The sequence below is a fragment of the Globicephala melas genome, chromosome 9 (assembly GCF_963455315.2).
Source record: "Globicephala melas chromosome 9, mGloMel1.2, whole genome shotgun sequence".
Classification (NCBI taxonomy): Eukaryota; Metazoa; Chordata; class Mammalia; order Artiodactyla; family Delphinidae; genus Globicephala; species Globicephala melas.
Window position 1 is genome coordinate 5,404,195 of NC_083322.1, and position 17,811 is coordinate 5,422,005.

Consider the following 17,811-nt stretch of genomic DNA (forward strand, 5'->3'; position numbering starts at 1 on the left):
ATCACCTGGGTCCCGGTCCTCTCGGCACCCGGCCAGGTGGCCTCGGGCAGGTCACTGCCCAGTCGGTCGCCTGTGATTTAGAGCTCATATATGTGTCAGTTATTTGGCAGTGGCAATTCCGTAACTGGGCAGGTGACGTGCTCCAAACGCAAACGCTCTAACGCATGTGTGTATGGTCAGCGCGCTTCCTTGGAGGAGCTCAAGGACCCTGCTCGACATTCACGGCTCGGGGGCGCTTGTGGCCTGGGAACAGTCTCCACGCGTGGGGCCCCAGGGAGTAAGTCTCTTAAGACCTTTGAGGGTCCGGGACGTGGCTAGGAAAGATGGTGAGACTGTTACCCTTTGGGGTGGGCGGTGGTTTGTTTCTGATTCCTCTCCATTGAAATCAGGGCATGAGGTCCCACTGATTCCAAAAGTCTTTGCGGTCCAGGAGTTCTAGAACCGCTAGTTCTGCCTGGATGGAGGTATCCAGTGAGTGGCCGGGTGGCAAAGGAATCTAAGCCCATTGGGCGCGTTAGCAAACACCTGGGTGCTTTGGTAAATATCGGAGGCCTCCGGTACTGGAGGTGGGTGAGGCCGTGTATCCCCTCACCTCCCCTACCCTGACAGCCGCAGTACCAGGTGATACGTTACACTGAAAGGAGATCTCAGACCAGAGTCGGCTAAGCCCCTATGGATGATTTTAGGCGGCAGGTGCAACCTGCTGTAGCTCAGAGGAAGGCTTGCTGCCCTTTGGCAGGTTCTCTCTGAGCAGAAGCCAGAGGTATCCTTGGGGCGGGACGGGCCGACCTAACAGCAGAGTTCAGCATCAGGTCCCCTGAGGTGGGGGGTGCAGGACAGAAGGCATCCCGGCCTCGAGGGCCGCAGGGGGTGCTGCCAGGCTGGCTGGATTCTCTAACCGCTTCTTTCCAGGCTGCTGCAGCCTGTGCCGTCCTCCTGAGCCAGCCCTTCCTCGACACAACTCATTTTGCCAATGAAAAGCTTTAACGTTTCTTGAGCTGATCAAGATGTTCTCTGCCACAGATTTCAATAAGGATGTTCCACGTGCCAAGTCGTCCTCTTCCGCATGTTGATTCCCAACTGGGATATTTTATTTTATTTTATTTATTTATTTTTCTGAAGTATAGTTGATTTATAATGTTTCAGGTATACAATAAAGTGATTCATTTTATATACGTATATTCTTCTTCAGGTTCTTTCCATTATAGACTTTTACAAGACACTGAATATCGTTTCCCTGTGCTATACAGTAGGTTATTGTTGTTTATCTATTTTATATATGAGTGTGTATCTGTTAATCCCAAATTCTCAATTTATTCTCTCCTCCACTTTCCCCTCTGGTAACCATAAGTTTGTTTTCTATGTCTGTGAGTCTGTCTCTGTTTTGTAAAAAAGTTCATTTGTATCATTTTTTAGATTCCACATCTAAGTGATATCATATGGTATTTGTCTTACTTACTCCACTTAGTATGATAATCTCTAGGTCCATCCATGTAGCTGCAAATGGCATTATTTCATTCTTTTTCATGGCTGAGTAATATTCCGTTGTATATCTGTACCACATCTTTATCCATTCATTGGTTGATGGACATTTAGGTTGCTTCCATGTCTTGGCTATTGTGAATAGTGCTGCTATGAACATAAGGGGTGCATGTATCTTTTCGAATTAGAGTTTTCTCCAGATATATGCCCAGGAGTGCGATTGCTGGATCCTATGGTAACTCTATTTTTAGTTTTTTAAGGAACCTCCATACTGTTCTCCATAGTGGCTGTACCAATTTACATTCCCACCAACAGTGTAGGAGGGTTCCCTTTTCTCCACACCTTCTCCAGAACTTATTATTTGTAGACTTTTTGATGATGGCCATTCTGACCAGTGTGAGGTGGTACCTCATTGTAGTGCTGATTTGCATTTCTCTAATGATTTGCAATGTTGAGCATCTTTTCATGTGCCTGTTGGCCATCTCTGTGTCTTCTTTGGAGAAATGTCTGTTTAGGTCTTCTGCCCATTTTTGATTGGCCAACTGGGATACCATAGAGGCCACCAAACTGCTGCTGCCCTAACATATTGTGTAGTGAGTGGATACAGGCGCGCTGGCCTCAAGCTGTTTGTAGAAACGGGATTCCAAAGTCAAGTGCCACAGCCACCCACATCCCTGCTTGACCTGGAACATCTTAGATGCTGTTGCCAGTGGATGGTCAAGCCAACGCCAGGCCACGCCCCCTCTCCCGGACTGCCCAGCTTCCGAGTGAAATACAAGTGCAGCTAGTGCAGCCGGAGCCAGACCCTGGGCCCAGGGGGAGCCTCTTGTTTGGTTTTCCCATGCACAGAACCAGTGGCCCCAGGATTGCTGACTGAGTACGTGGACAGGATCGACCGCCTCCAAAAGGAAGGAGGACGAAGGCTTTCCTTAGCAGCTGCTGTCAGTCTGCACGTGCCTCGCGGGTGTGACACGCAGGCCCGGTGGACGCTCCGTGAGGGGTGTGGTTACCCTCCTGCAGTGGCGCCTTGTCACAGGAATGAGCTTGGCACGCAGCGTTTGAGTTTGGGGCTCGCGGCTGAAGGTGGTGCGGGACTTGGCGAAGGGCTTGTGCTAGATTCCTGGACCGCTGAGACTCTCACCCTGGTCTGTCACACAGGGGCCGGGTGGGGGCACCCTTACTCACGTGTGACCTGTGTTTCTAGTCTTCTGTGTCACTTACAGAGCGAGGTGATACTGTGCATGGTTTGCGATTTTCCTGCCACACCTCCCACGTCACTGGAATTCTTTGACGTCGCCGCTGTGATTTCCTGGCAGCACAGCGTGTGGCTCTGTCCGAGCATCCTCGACAAGACCTCCCCCCTCCTTGCGCCCTCGGGTGGCTTCTGGGCCTCCTCATTGCTGCAGACTCTCTGTGCAGAAAGCTTTGTTTGCAGTTCGGATCTTCTTCAGGGCCAAGCCCCTAAAAGGGGAATTGCCACCTTTGAGAGTGCGAGCACATTCCTCTTATTTTTAATTACACAAGTAATAAGCCTGTGCCACAGAAAACCCAGGAGATACAAATAAGCAAAAGTAAATAGATAAAACGGGGTGGGGTGTGACCCTGTCAGAACTGGAGGGAAATGCACCTGTGATTGAGTCCCCGCGTTGCAACTGGTTTGTCTGTAACCCTGGTGACTTAGCCTCTCTGAACTACAATTTCCTTATTCATACAATAGATAGTAGCTTACCCAGTTACCTACTGTGCAGGTTGAGATGGCGTATGTAAACGCCAGCACGAAAAATACACTCAAGGAACCAATTCCACGAGAAAGGCCGGGTCGTAACCTACAGATGCCTGCGAAGCCTGTTGAGGGGAGGGGGACCCACGAGAACCCTGGGTGACAGTTTAGCACAAGCCCACGAGGTGGGAAGGTTGGACGGCTGTGGGCCTGGCTCTTGTGGGCCTGGTACAGCACCCTGAAGAATTGGGGCTTGTTCTGTAGGTGATATGGAAGTAGTGTTTTCGTTTCTGGTTTAGTTTGGTTTTGCTTTGTCATTTTGGATCTGGTGAAGGTGCTGAGAGTCATGTTTGGAAAGCAGTGTTTAGGAGGATCCATTGGGGGCGGGCGAATCGGGGGGATGGGCCACAGGCAGGAATGTCCCCGAGACCAGTGGTAGGGCCACTGGTCCTACCTCCAAGAGTGCTGACCCTCCACCCTCTCAGGAGAGCAGGTGAAAAAACTCCGAGCCTGAAGAGGAGCTGTGAGCCTTCAAGGGTCAGTGGAGACTTTGGAAGCGAGAACACGTATGCAGGAGAACACGTATGGCCGTGTTCGTGGTGGTAGCTTGGTGGCCGGAGCACAGTGGTTTGTGCTTCTCCGTCTCTAATGAATAGTACCAGGTACCTGAGACCGGGGCTTGCTGGCGGTCAGAACCGCAGAAAGTCACTCCCGCCCCGTAAGTCATTCGCAGGCGCTTGTCTCTAAGGGTAGCAGACCTTTGACCACTTTGGACGGGGCAGCCCGTTTCCCTGGCACTGCCAGCCATTCCAGGCAAAACTAATTAGGCTTTTTGCCTCAAGCGTGTTTGTATTGCTTTGGAATAAAGCACTCAGAAAATAAAACAAGCCCCGCTAACCCAGCAAGGCGAGTTCCAGAACCAGCTGGAGAAACTATTGTGATTGGCTGGGTCCCCGGTGGACCCCTCGTTCCTGCGCCCAGGGGATAGCTGCAGGGCTGACTCCAGAGCGCCGGAAGTGACGCCAGCTTTTTGCCAAACCGTGAGTTTACGCTAGCACTGCCCTCTGGTTCCAGAATAATCCCTCACATCCCAAGCCGATGCTTATTTTTGTCCAAATGCTTTGCTCACACGTTTTCCCAACAGCAGCCCCGCGAGATGTGCAGAGCAAGTGTGTCTCATTCCGGCTATTTCTTCAGAGGAAGGACTGAGGTTCAGGGAAATGGACCTGGGCTGCTGTCACAGAATATTCGTGTTTAGGTCTGAGAGGACCCAGAGGTCTTTCAGGTGACACCAGGGTGACTGCCACCAGGAAGAAGTTGATTATGAGGCTCCCACGCCACGCAGGGGAAGCACAGGGTGGGTGAGGAGGCATGGAGAGCGGGGGAAGATGTGGTTTCTGTGGGAAGGAGCAGGCGAGGCAGCTGAGCAGGCATAGGACTGGCGAGTTTGAATAACTTCAGCTCTGGGGGCTGTGGGCGCAGGGGCCACCCCTGGTTGTCTGGTCCATGGAGGGGTGAGAGCCGGATGGAAGAGGTGAGGGGGTGTGGGCTCTGCATCTGCTGGTTTTCATGAGAAAGGTGTGCTCCCAGGGGAGCAGTTTACTCTCTCTAGGGATTGGCGAACCCTGGGAGGGCCATCCCTCCAGGGTCAGTGAGGCCTCAGACGTCAGAGCATCAGAATTACAGGAAATAGGACAGGGACGATGTTGCCTTCTAGATGTTTGTTTGCAGGTAGTCTGGTCAGCGTTGAGGGTCTGGGGTTTCAGATGGGAGTTTGATTAGCAGAGCATTTGGGAAGGGCCTCAGCCATCCTTCTTGCCAGAGAGAAAGCGGCATTCTCTGTATTCCAAGAGCGGGGAACCCCAGGGAGTCCAGGTCTCTGAAGCCATCGTGCTGCTTCCCTCTGAAGGGAGACGGGGACCCTGCAGGGGGCTGCGCTGGCAGAGGACTCGGAGCTCAGATGCCATCGACTGTGGCATCATCAGCCTCCCCCGCCTGCATTTGTCCTGCTGCCTTTTTAAAAGACCTTGCTGGGCCCTCCCTCCTGCCCCCTTGCCTGTGTAGTAAGGAGTTGCCTCCGCGGCAGCCCCCGACACGGTGGTAATGACAGTTTGCTGCAGTCCCGTCAATGAGGGGATCTGCCCGTGCACTGCCTGCATCGTGAGCTCCGGCCAGCAAGGCTGCCGCCTGCGCCGTCTCGGGCCAGCCCATGCTGCTGCCATCGCTTGTTGCACTGCTTTGGGGACTGGAACACACCCAGCCGGGTCCCCATCTGTTGCAGACGTGCGGCGGCGGCGGCTCGGAGAGCAGCTGAACCCTAGAAATCGCCTGTGCTGAGGGGGCTGGGAAACCCTCCCTCTCTCGGGGACCTTTGGAGCGAGCGAGGCAGCAGGATTTTTCAGAGCCGGGGGCGCTGTGTCTCCCCCATCACTTGTGAGCCAGCGTTTCCCAGCCCTGCACTTCTGATGAGCACCCGGGAAGAAGAGACCTCCAGGACCACCTGGGGCTGAGTAAGCAGACCTCCCGGAGCTGGATTTCCGCATGCATGGTGATTGTACGTTCGGGGTGGGGGGCGGGGGGTGGAGGGGGGAGCTCTGTTCTCTCATGACGCTTTGTCTCCGCCGTATGCAAGACGGATGCTGAATCCTCGCTTTGTTCCTCGGGAGCTTGTTAAATTAAACACCTCCAGGCCGAACCAAATGTTCCTTCCCTACCTAGGTGCTGTGTGTTCTCTCCTTACGTAACTTTTTCTTGGTGGTTCGGAGAATCACTCGTGAAGGTGGCATGTACGTGCGTGGGCGCATTCATCTGTGTTCCCCGTACGAGTTCGGTCCCCCCTCCCCCTCCCACCCACCTGAGTGCGAGGTCTCCCCACACAGTCCCCCCACCTGCCTGAAAGTTCCCTAGCTGAAATCTTCAAGTCTGACGGTCCCTGCTTTTCCTCTCCCTTCCCTGAGTCATCACTGATTGAATCTGTCCCAAACGGAAAGGATCGGGATGCTGCAGGGACCCCTGGGCATGGCCCCGTGGTCCCTGGGAAGGCCCTGGACCACATATTCGCGTTGGCTGGTCTCCTGCCCTTGGAGGGTGAGCTGTCGAAAGCGTACTTGTTGCTTTTAACTTCTGGGAAATACATTGAAGAAACAGAAAACAGGAGGAGGGTGGGGAAAGACAGGAAGGGGAGGAAGAGAGGATGGGAGATGTCCTGACCCACGACTGAGCTAAGGCTGGTCTGTTGTCTGCGGGAAGGAGGAGGGTGGAGGCTGAGAACCGGAAGCCTGAACTGGCGCACGGGTCTGCAGAGCCACAAGTGGAGCTGCGGGCTGGACGGGCTGGACGGGTTGGACCCGGAGACGCGGCCCAGGCTCGACCTCCACCGGCACCGGTGCACGCTGCTTTGAGCAAGCCACATCGGTTTTCCTCTGGGGGTTTCTTCCCCCTACAGTCCCCTCCCATACGCCAGGGGCTGCACTAGTTATGAGTGGTGAGAACTTGAGCTTAGAGTCCCCGATTGTTGGTATTTGAGTCCTGGTGATTGGGAGAGATGGGTGGGGATGGAGTGGGGTTATAGTAGAATGAAGCTTGAGCCTTTGCTTCTGAATTTACAGTCCAGTGGGGAGAAAAGAGACTATGAGACGATTCAAGACTCGCGGGCTGTGGGGAATCAAGCCCTGGATCGTGGCAGACTCTAGGTGATGAAAGACAGGTCCTTGGGGTTGGTCGGGGGCAGGTGGGAGAGGGCTGCACAGAGGAGCTGGGACTCGGCAGGCGCCCCCTGGGCCTGGGGCACAATGGGGTGCAGCAGAGGGTTCTGCCGGAGGCTTACGTGCGAGAGCAGGGGAGATCCCAAAGCATAAATGGTGGGCGGACTCTCAGGTGTGACGAGGTAAGAGGCCTGCTGGAGCCGAGGGCAGGGGGTGGAGAGTCCGCACATGAAGCTTCCTGGGAGTGGGAGAGACACAGGCAGTGAGCTTGAGCCAGCCTCCGTGGGCTCCGCTGACCTATCAGCCAGGTGACCCCTCGCCCTGAAAACAGCCCAGGGAGGCCTCGTCACCCGGCCTCTCAGGACCGGGCTCCTTACCTCTCTAGCTGCTTCCCCAGTTTGCATGGAAACTTCCAAGGGCTCAATCAGTCTAAGGTGGGGTGTTCTGTTTTTGCTTTTGTTTTTACCCACTATTAAGCCTATGAGACAGGTGTAAGCTCCTTTTTACAGAAGAGGAAACGGAAGGTTAAAAGGTTAAATTCATTCAGGGAAAATAACTGAAAATCTAGGATATTTAAGGTTCTTAATCGTCTTGCCTCACCTAAAGTCGCAAGCGTTGAATTGGGAAGAGAAGCCAGGTATCCTGAGGCCTGACTCCCTCTTTATTGAGGAGTTGAGTGGGGGAAGGGGGCTGGGAGACTGAGGATGGGTGGAGGGAACCTCATCCCAGGCCGTGGGCTCCTCTTCAGGGCTGGTCCCCAGGTTGGTATTGAAATCAGATCTTCAGTGAAACAATCTCTTGAGTCCTACGTGCCAGGCGCTGGCCATTCCAGGATGAGAAAGACACGTGGTCTTGACGTCATCAATTAATGGTGCTGAACGGCCAGGGATCCCAGAAGTGTGAATTTTGGGTTCTCATTTCGGCTCAGCTGTTTCTGATTTTTGGTTTTTGGGAGCAGACACAGTTTTTATTTTATTTATTTATTTTTGGCTGCATTGGGTCTCCGTTGCTGCGCGCGGGCTTTCTCTAGTTGCAGCAAGCAGGGGCTGCTCTTCGCTGCGGTGTGTGGGCTTCTCATTGCGGTGGCTTCTCTTGTTGCGGAGCACGGGCTCTAGGCGCGCAGGCTTCAGTAGTTGCGGCGCGCAGGCTCAGTAGCTGTGGCGCAACGGGCTTAGTTGCTCCGCGGCATGTGGGATCTTCCCGGACCAGGGCTCGAACCTGCGTCCCCTGCATTGGCAGGCGGATTAACCACTGTGCCACCAGGGAAGTCCCAAACACAGTTTTTTAAAATTGAGATATAATTGACATACATTATATTAGTTTTAGGTGTACAGCATAATGATTCAATATTTGTATATAATGTGAAATGATCATCACAATAGTTAACATCCATCACCATCATAGTTACAAAAAGATTTTTTTCTTGTGATGAGAACTTTTAAGGTCTCCTCTCTTAGCAGCTTTCAAATGTGCAGTACTGTGTTATTAACTATATCAACCCAGCTGTTGACTAATAGAATCCTTCTTGGATTTTTCCAGCCCCTCACTGCTCTCCTTCAAATGACAGAAACCTTATTCTTCCTTTGAAAGTATTCCAGGAACTTCCCTGGCAGTCCAATAGGTCCCAATGCAGAGGGCACGTGTTCGATCCCTGGTTGGGGAACTAAGATCCCACATGCCACGTGGCGGGGAAAAAAAAAAAAATGTATTCCAGTCTCTCCTATCCCAAGATGCTCATCCCCTCCTACCAAACCCCTTTAGCACTTCCTCATATGCTGCCCGTGGGCTAATATAATTTAATGCCTATTCTTTTTGGGTTTTGCATTATTTTGTATTAAGTTGTGTTCATTTAGTTCTTGTAGATTGATTCAATTGATAACTCCCTGTGGTCCGTTGCCCCCCACCCCTGGCACTGTATGGACCCTGTGGCCCATGTCTGGTCATGAAAGCACGCATCTCAGCTCTCATCATGGGTGGTGACTTTAGGAAAGCAGGGCAGGACCCACAGGCAGGTGGCTTGCTGGAGGCTCTAGCTTCCCCCCCTCCTGCAGCCCTTGTGTCTGCCTGGACCAGACTCCTTTCCCAGAGCATGACTTAAGGTCCTAGAGCCCTAAAGCGGTTTAACGAGAGACTGCAGAGCTCTCGCCTCGATGACTAAAATTTCAGTTGAGAGGGGTGTGATCAATTTCCTCTTTAACCCCAGAGCCCTTGGGCCCTGGGCTTGGGAGTTGGACTTGAGTCTGAATCCATGTCCTGCTCTTTACCAGCTGGGGACCCAGGCAAATTATTTCATCTTTCTGCACCCGATTTTTCTTCTAAAAATGGAGATAACAATAACTCAGTAACCACTGGGTTGGATGAAACCAGCTGACCAAGGGCCAGTTCCGGGCACGTAATAGAGGCTCAATGAACAGCAGGCCCTCCCTTTAGGTGGCGGTCAGTTGTGGGGTTACCCCGCTGAGCCCAGCAGAACCTCTCCAACCAGGACCTTGAAGTGACCTGCTTTTCTGAGTTCCCTGGGTCTGTTCACTTGGGTTATTCATCAGGAAATCGAGGCTGGAGGGCTCTGGGTTCTGTTGGGTTCATGTAGTTCCCCTGCGGCTCCAGTCTGGCCACTTCTCCATCTGTCCTTGGTGACGGACACATCCGGTCCCTCCCCCCGGCCTGCCTGTCCTGTGTGGACAGGTTGTGCCCTCGGGTGGGTCATCTGCGTCTCCTGTTCATCCTAAGATACAGCGTGGTGGGAGGTGGGGAGAGAGTAGGAGAAAAGCAAACCTAGACCTGGGTTTCGTTTTGACTTTACTCTGCGGGCAACGTACGTGCTGACATTTTACTGTCTCATGTCTGCTTTTAAGGGTGGCTTCCACATGCCTGTGATCCTGGCCCAGCTCCTCAGTTAGAGCCTTGCTGTGCAGGTCCCAGTAAAGAAGAGAACAGAAGCCGGCGAGGTGGCCGGGACACAGCAGGCCCGCCGGCTACAGGCAGCACCGCATCTACCCCTGGAGGGTTGGGGGGTCCGGGCCACCCAGGGCTTGCAAGTCAGTGTTCAGCGTTGTCTCCCAGCCCACTCCTACTTCTCTTCTGGGTCCAGGGCTTCCAGGATCGGGTCTCACGGCTTCTTGGATTGAGAATCAGACATGGAATCGAGGGCAGAGGAGAGACAAGAGGAGGCACCTCAGCAGACTCATAATAACCCAAACAACAGACATTCTCCTTGACGGGGAGCTGCACTGACTAAGTCACGTGCAGAGTTTTCACGGCTGCAAGTAAAATTGGGGCCGACACTTGTGGGCATTTGGGGTGGTCTGAGACGTCCGTGGTGGAAGGGGGAACCGGGATGGCCTGTGTTCAGGGGAGGGGTCATAAGGAAACAGACAGAATGTTCTCCTCACCTAGGGTAGGGATGGTGCACGACCCTCCAAATAACCAGGACCAACAAGCAGACTCTTCCATGAACCATAGCGGGTGTGGGACTGTCTCGGGAAGGAAAAAAGATGACAAAACGTGAGGTATGATGCATCAGGGCAAAGAGGCTCCTCCCGCACGGGAGTGAATCTGGCCCTAGGACCTGGCGCTACCGTTCTGGCGCGGGTTGAGGTGGACGCTCCTTTGCTTTATGCAAACCGTGGACACCCGATGGCTAAATCCTGCCCGCCCCGTTCTTCTTCTCAAAGCTGGGAGATGTGGGAAGACATTTCTAGAAGTATTTTCACCTGTAAGGATCAGAAGGGTGATTTCTACTTACCCAAAAATCAGCTATAATTTTTTAACTGCCATTACCGTTAGCCCTTCCCTACCCAGCTTTGGCAGGAAACAGGCAGTTCTTAAAGGCGAGTCTCTGGATGATGGAAACTCCTCCCCAGATAGAGCACTTGACTGGCCAGGTGAGCCTTCCTGTCTCAGAGTCAAGACCGAGCTGGTGGGGCGTCTGGACGTGCTCTCGGGGGAGTGTCTGCATTTCATCAGAGAGCAGGACTGATACGCTTTTAAGGCCAGGAAGGCAGAGGTGGAAGGGAAACTTCCGGTACCCAGGTGCCGGGGAGAGACCTCCAACAGAGGGGCAGGGCAGCAGCCACTCCTTCTGAGCGAGGCCAGGCTGACTCTGGCCCGGCGTGCCGGGGGCTTCCTGATACTGCACGGATCTGGGGGTGGGTGCGGGTAGGGAGGGGCTGGACAGGGCTGAGGGTTCATCCGTTTTGAACCTATTTTCTGCTCAGATTCCCGGAGCCCCCGGCCCCTGGTGGGATTTGCCCTTCGCGCTAAGCCAAGTCCCAAGCCAGGCGTTTACCCAGAAGGGCCAGGCCTGGCTCTGAGCTCTGCTACAGGCATCTGTCACCACCCATTCACTCTGAGTCATCCCACACTCAGTCTGCTCAAATCACAGAGCCTTGAAATGCGCTTTCCAGTTGGCCTTCCACCACAGAGCGGGGGTGGGGGGGCACTCGGGAAGAAGGAGGGTCCCGGGCGGGGGTGGGACACGCCCAAGTCTGGCCTGGGGTAGAGTCGGGGGGCTCGGAGTGCCTTGCCTGGGGCCGAGAACCCCTTGCTTCCATCCCCTGGGGTAGGGTCAGGATGCCCCTCCCAGCCTCGCCTGCCCCTCGAGGTCTCACTAGCAGCCACCTGGCAGCTCTCCCCGGAGGACTCACTCCTCTTCCAGGCTGGCTGCCTGCACAGGGGGCGCTGGGCCTGGCTTGGGGGCTGGCCAGCTCCGCCCCCGGGAGAGGCTCGGAGAGGGGGCCTGGGAGAGGAGGGGGCCCCAGCTGCTGCCTTGGTCTCTTTCTCCTCCTCATTTCAGCCCCTATTCCCTTCCAAACCCCTGCTGGCTAGATGGGAACCATTCCCCCACTGTCTCCTAAGGGAGGAGAAAAGACTTCAGCCAGAGTCGCAAGTGTTTCTCTAAGCCTGGCCCCCGACCTGCACCAGGGTCTCCTGGGGGCCGCGGTCCCACCCCACCCACTGAATGGAGGTTCCCGGCAGCATCTTCTGTGCCCTGAAGACCAGCTTTGCAGGAGAGGAATCTCTGTGCGTGAGTTGGAATCAGCCTTTTCCCCTCCTGCTCATTTATCTAAAAAGAAGATTCTAGACCTTGCCCAACGTCCAACCTGGCACCGAGTCTAGCAGTTTCTCCCCCCAAATCAGTTTTTTCTAATTTCACTCATGGAGAAAGATAAGGAACTCATTGTGCAATTGCCCCCCAAAAATCCAAAGAATATTTTCAATAATCTCAAATGCCTAGGGACTCTGGTTAATCCAGGGTCCTGACTGAGAGATGCCAGCCATGCCTCATCTGGAATCCTAACTGTCAGAAAACTGGAGCCCAGTAACATGCACTTAACAGTGAAGCCAACGTGACGTCACCCGGGCTCTGACACTGGAGGTACTTCAGGACCTCAGCAACCGCCACTCTGACAAAATCTGGAATCCAGTAACTAAAGATGTCCGGTTGAGATAAGCTGGCTGTGGCCACTGTTCCTCATCACATTTCAATATCCACATGTTCTTGGCGCTCGGTGATCCCTACACCTCCTACTTGGCAGGAGGGAAAAGTGTAGTTTATAGAGAGGGGATGGGGAATCATGGCCTCAGCCCCGGAGTGTCCTTGGGCATCCCCTTCTCCACTCCTAGGGACCCCTGCAGGGCTCCCCAAGCTGGCTTCACCCAAGCACTTTTTCTGTCTGTCGCCACACCATCCAGTTTTCTCTCTTCTCTCTCAGGCCTTCAGAGTCCTCTTCTGAGATGAGCTCATCCAATAACCTGCCAACTCAGAGAAAGGGTTAGTTTAAGGAGTTATCTCTCCTGGTTATTTAAATACTGCCTTGATCCGAATAAGGGGTCTTTGGATAGGAAATGTGAGCACCTTTGTAGCTTTGGGACATCTCATATTTGGGGATTTACCTTTGGGAGAAATTGGGCTCTTCGTGTCCAGCAGATCTTTCCTCCTGGATCTGTAGCTACTGTGCGTCTAAACTGGGCTCTGGAAAGTGTAACACTGGCCTTTCATATCCCTGGTAAGGGAAGACGGGACAGCTGCGCCCTATCTGATGTGTGTAACAAGGTGCTTTGGCACCAGGAGGGCAATTGAAACTGGAGGATTTTAGCCAGAAAATAAAGTATGTAACTGGTCTGTAACACACAGCACAGCTGCTTCCTGGAAATTCTACTCCCACTGCTTGAAAAAGCATATTCAGTATTCCAGAATTAGTAACATGGACATCTTCCCTGGATTCTGTGGATTGCTTGTTTTGTTTTTTTCTCCCCTATGGTATAGGGATGGGTGGTGGCTGACCAGTCACTTTTGGGTCAGCTTTACTGACCCGTAGTCTACATACAATGAAATCCGCCAGTTTTAAGTATACAGTTAGGCGGGTTGTGATCAGTTTGCAGTCACGTGACCCCTAGCCCAATGGTGATAACGGAACGTTTCCATCACCCACAAAAGGCCCTTCTGGTCCCTCTGCAGCCTGTCCCCTACCCATCCCCCTCTTGAGACTGAGGGTGGCTCTGTGTCTTCCCTATGAATGTCTTCCAGCACCACCCCAGACACACAGGGGCTACTTAACAGATGTTTAAAAGGATAAATACGTCAGTGGTTCTAACATATTTTTGAAATCCCCATGAGACGTCTTCTGGTTCCTCCCATTCACGCTCGGTTCTGAAAGATTGTCTAACACGCATGCGTTAATAAATAATTTCTGCATTCAGTCATTCCTGATCTCAGCCTTCTGATCAGCCTTAGATAATCAGTGTCACCAGAGTTGATGAAGAGCCAGCTAAAAGCAGAGACTCACTGTCTTTGTTGCATGTGCTGTCCCGGGCAAGTGTGCAGTTCCCTTTCCACTTTTCAAAAGACTAGAAACGCTGCAGGAGCATCCGTTGCCATTTTTTGTTGTCTCCCATCCTAGACCAGAAATCACTGACCTACGTCGCCCTCACCTTCTTTGGTTTTGGATTTTTTTTTTTTTTTGGCAGTAAATGAAGTCAGCACTTGAGCAATTTAGGGGCACACCTGGAGAACACCCCCAAAGGCTTTCTCAGTTTACAGGGACTTTCTGTGTCCCTAATTCATCACCAAGGGCTCAGAGTCCCTTCACCTTGCCTGGCTGAACTGCCCTTTCTCCTGTAAGTTTGGGACCCATCTTGCAGCGATCTGGGTGCCGTTGAATCTGGCTCTTTCCCCTAATCACAGCTCTGAGAGACAAGATGCTATGGTCTACTCACTGGGCTCAATAATAATATTTTGCCCCTAAATAATGGCACCTTACCCATAAAAATCAGTCATTTCTTTTAAAGTAATAGCTAACATTTTCCAAGTAATTGGAAATTACTCATGCGTTATCATAATCTCTTTATATGTTAGTTCAGATGTATTCTGTGTTTACATATTTATATGTTAACTCATAATTTCGCAGGAACTCCTGTGACTCCCATTTTGTAGATTAGGAAACTGAGGCACAGAGAAATTAAATTTCACAAGATTACCTAGTTTTCTGATCATCTGTTGCTATATCACAAACCACCCCAAAGCTTAAGGATATGGCCTGGAATCATCACTGGTCTAGGGGCTGCCTGGCTCAGTCCAGCAGTTCTCCTTTGGAGTTCCTCATACATTTTCAATCCAGTGGCCCCTGGGGCTGGAGTTCTGAAGGTTTCTTCACGCTCCTGTCTGGCTCCTGAGTTGGTTTCACATCCCTTTCTCCATGCTGCTTCACCACGTGGCTAGCTTGAGCTTCCCCAGAGCATGGTGGTCTCAGGGCGGTGGAATTTTTAACACGGCAGCTTTTTTTTTTCCCCAGGGAAGAGTCCAGGAGAGCCAGGGATAAACTTCTTATCACCGAACTCAGAAGTCTCACTAACTCAAGTAGTTATTCTGTGCTTCCAGGTTACACCAAAAATTAAATAGAATAGACACAAACGTAGGTTACACGGGTGCCATTGCTCACCCATCCGGCCAATGTTCGGTGGTCTGACAGCATTGTCTGTTGGTGAGGCTGTGGTGTAAACAGATGCTGTCCTGCACCAGAGCAGAATGACCCAGACCTAAGGAGGGCAGGTGGCAACGTCTGTCAGAAGCCGTGACCGCGTTGCCCTTTGAGCAGCGATCACACGGTCCTAGAAACATGAAGAACATGCAGAGTTTTCACCGCAGCAGCCTGTGACGTAGATGGGGGGTGGTGGAGCTATTGTGTTCCGTGCAGAACACACCGCAGATACCAGAAAACCCTATGTGCCGACTTTGAAAGATCTCCTGGACATACACAGTGATAAACAAGGAATGGAGCAGAATATATACCAGGGAGCCCTTTGTATTAGAAAGGGGGGAGATACTTGACGTCTGCGCTCACGTAAAGAAGCCCCAACTGGATGTGCAGCTAGAAGTGGTCCCTTTGGGGGGGGGCGTGGCACGGATGGGGACAAGGGTGGAAGGGCCCGGCTTTTCAGTTGCGCATCCCTTTGTTTTGACTTTCAAATCCTATGAGTTTAGTTTTCCGTCCGCACACAAAAAGTTAGTCGGATGACATAGCTGTTGCTCGCAGAGCGCTCACAACCTCGACAGAAAGTTTGTGCATAAACGGCAAATGGACAGTGCTGGAGTGGGTTGATTTTAAATGTAGTGGGGTGAGACATCGTTTCCAGCGGACTTGACAGCAAAGGCGTCATGAATCCACGAGACCCGCATTAGTTCTGAAGGATGAGGAGGACACGAGTGGGTGAAGAGGACGGGTCAGTCCCAGCCGGACAGCGTGGCGCCGGCCGGCGCCTCTCAAACCCCAGGATGGAGGAGGCAGGCCGACCTGCTGGCCTTGACACTGGACCCTTGAAAGCTCCATTGTGAGAGCCACTGGCTTACGGTTACATTCTAGCGACATATGTTATTTTTTTATAAATTTACTTATTTATTTAATTTATTTATTTGGCTGCGTTGGGTCTTTGTTGCTGCGCGCGGGCTCTCTCTAGTTGCGGCGAGCGGGGGCTACTCTTCGTTGAGGTGCACGGGCTTCTCTTGTTGCGGAGCACGGGCTCTAGGTGCGCGGGCTTCGGTAGTTGTGGCTCTTGGGCTCAGTAGTTGTGGCTCGCAGGCTCTAGAGCGCAGGCTCAGTAGTTGTGGCGCACGGGCTTCGTTGCTCCGTGGCATGTGGGATCTTCCTGGACCAGGGCTCGAACCCGTGTCTCCTGCATTGGCAGGCGGATTCTTAACTACTGCACCACCAGGGAAGTCCATCAGAGTATTTTAAATTGCAAATTGTTGCAATAAAGGAGGGCTGGCTTCCTGACTGCTACCTTTAAGATGGTTTGTGTATAATAACCTTGAACTTGTGGGGGGTCGTGAGCCCCGGTCTGGAGGTGGGGAGGGATACAGGTGTCCCAGGCCGCGTGCAGGCAGCAGAATAACCAGGAGGAAGCAGATGTTAGGCTAGGCTGTGGCCTGGGTGCCCTGGACACCAGGCGAGGAGAGCCGTACCTTCTCCCGCAGGCAGGAGGGACCACAGAAGGTTTCAGCTAACAGGGTCTCTGCTCAGTGCTGCCCTGTTCCCCGGGCTAGGCACACATGCAACAGAGGACCAGACCACATGATCTTCTAACTGTGTCCTTTGAACCATGAAAATGGGGCCGTGTGCAAACTAGAGGGGACCACGCAGAGCCCCTGGAATCCCGCCTGGCACTCTGGTTTCCCTTCTGCCTGTGGGATTTCCCTTTCTTCTTCATGGACCTCCCTGGGGATGCGTTGGTCTCCTAGATCAGTTTAGAACAGATCTTTTGGAAATGTCGGCTCCCCACAGCGGTCCTGGAAGGTCAGAGTCCACTCGCTTTGGACACAGGACCTGGGACGTTGGAGCCCCGTGTTTTGCAAGTAAGAAGGGGTGTCCCCAAGACCTTGTAGGTGCCAACGGCAGAGATATGTGACCCAGAGGCTTCCAGGACCAAGTGACCAAGAGTGGAAACGAAAGGGCTGGTGATACCAGGGGACAGACAACCGCAAGGGGTCCTCTGGCTTAGGAATGTCCCCACAGGACCTGACCCAGAATCTTCCGTGCTTTTTTCAGTGAGAAATAAAGACCCCAAACCATCCAGCAGGGACTAGATGAAAAATGGTGGGAGTTACACAGGGAGGTGTTTCGAGCCCGGTCCCACCCTGAAGGGAGACCCAGGTGGCCTCGGGACACAAGGTACACATGAGGACACTCCAGGGACCAGGTCTTCCTGAGAGATGATGGCTTTTACCCTAGGATGTGAGAAGTAGGCTGTTTTTCCCCTTCCTCGAAAAAGCAAAGCTACAATCCCTGTGCTGTGTACCTGACTCCCTGCTGTGGTGGCAGCTGATCTAGAAGTTTCTGCGCTTATGGTGACTTTGGCCTCACACCTGGCATTTCTCTTCCCTCCCCTCCTTATATAACAAGCTGGCCTCTTGAATAGAATGTGTTTGTTGGCCGCAAAAACAAAAACAAAAACCCCAGCAAACTCCTTGTTTGGTTTCGTTAGCGCCGTGGTCTGTGGCCTTGAGTCCCCGACTGGGAGCCGCTAGTTACTCTGTGCCCATGGGGTCTCCAGTCGGGCCCTGGGATTTGTGTCCCCCGCCCTCCAGACATCCTGAGGCTGCCCGGTGACCCCGGCTGCCACCTGCTCCCATCTGGAGCGTGAAGGCCAGAGCCCTCGCCCCGGGGTCTACACTGGACGGCTCGGCCTGCGAGAGGGGACGTGGGTTTGCAGAACTTCCTCCCGGCCCTTGCTGCTGCCTGACCCCAGCTAGCTCTTCCATCTCCAGGTTTATCTTCTCTGTCCGAGATCCCCGCGGCCTCAGGGCCCTGAGTCTGGGCGTGTGCAATACACCTGCTCCCCTGCGTTCCGGAAGGACTCAGAGCCATGGATGCAGGACCAAGTGACCACTCCAGCTCCTGTCCCCACATG

At 53.0% G+C, this 17,811-nt stretch overlaps 1 protein-coding gene across 8 annotated transcripts in view; it reads left to right on the top strand.

The window, feature by feature from the left end:
• Positions 1–17,811, top strand: part of PRKAG2 (protein kinase AMP-activated non-catalytic subunit gamma 2) — a 276,868-nt gene that overhangs the window by 45,642 nt on the left and 213,415 nt on the right. The window contains exon 1 of one of the 8 annotated variants that reach the window (XM_060305082.1): positions 4,713–4,736. The exons of 4 other annotated variants lie outside the window; for them this stretch is intronic. In XM_060305082.1, the coding sequence (XP_060161065.1) occupies positions 4,728–4,736 (9 nt within the window). In that variant the 5' untranslated portion in view covers positions 4,713–4,727. Of the gene's footprint in view, positions 1–4,712; positions 4,737–4,808; positions 5,757–6,145; positions 6,290–17,811 lie in introns of those variants that run through there. 3 more of the 8 variants (XM_060305081.2, XM_060305083.2, XM_060305080.2) reach the window with 3 other exon arrangements.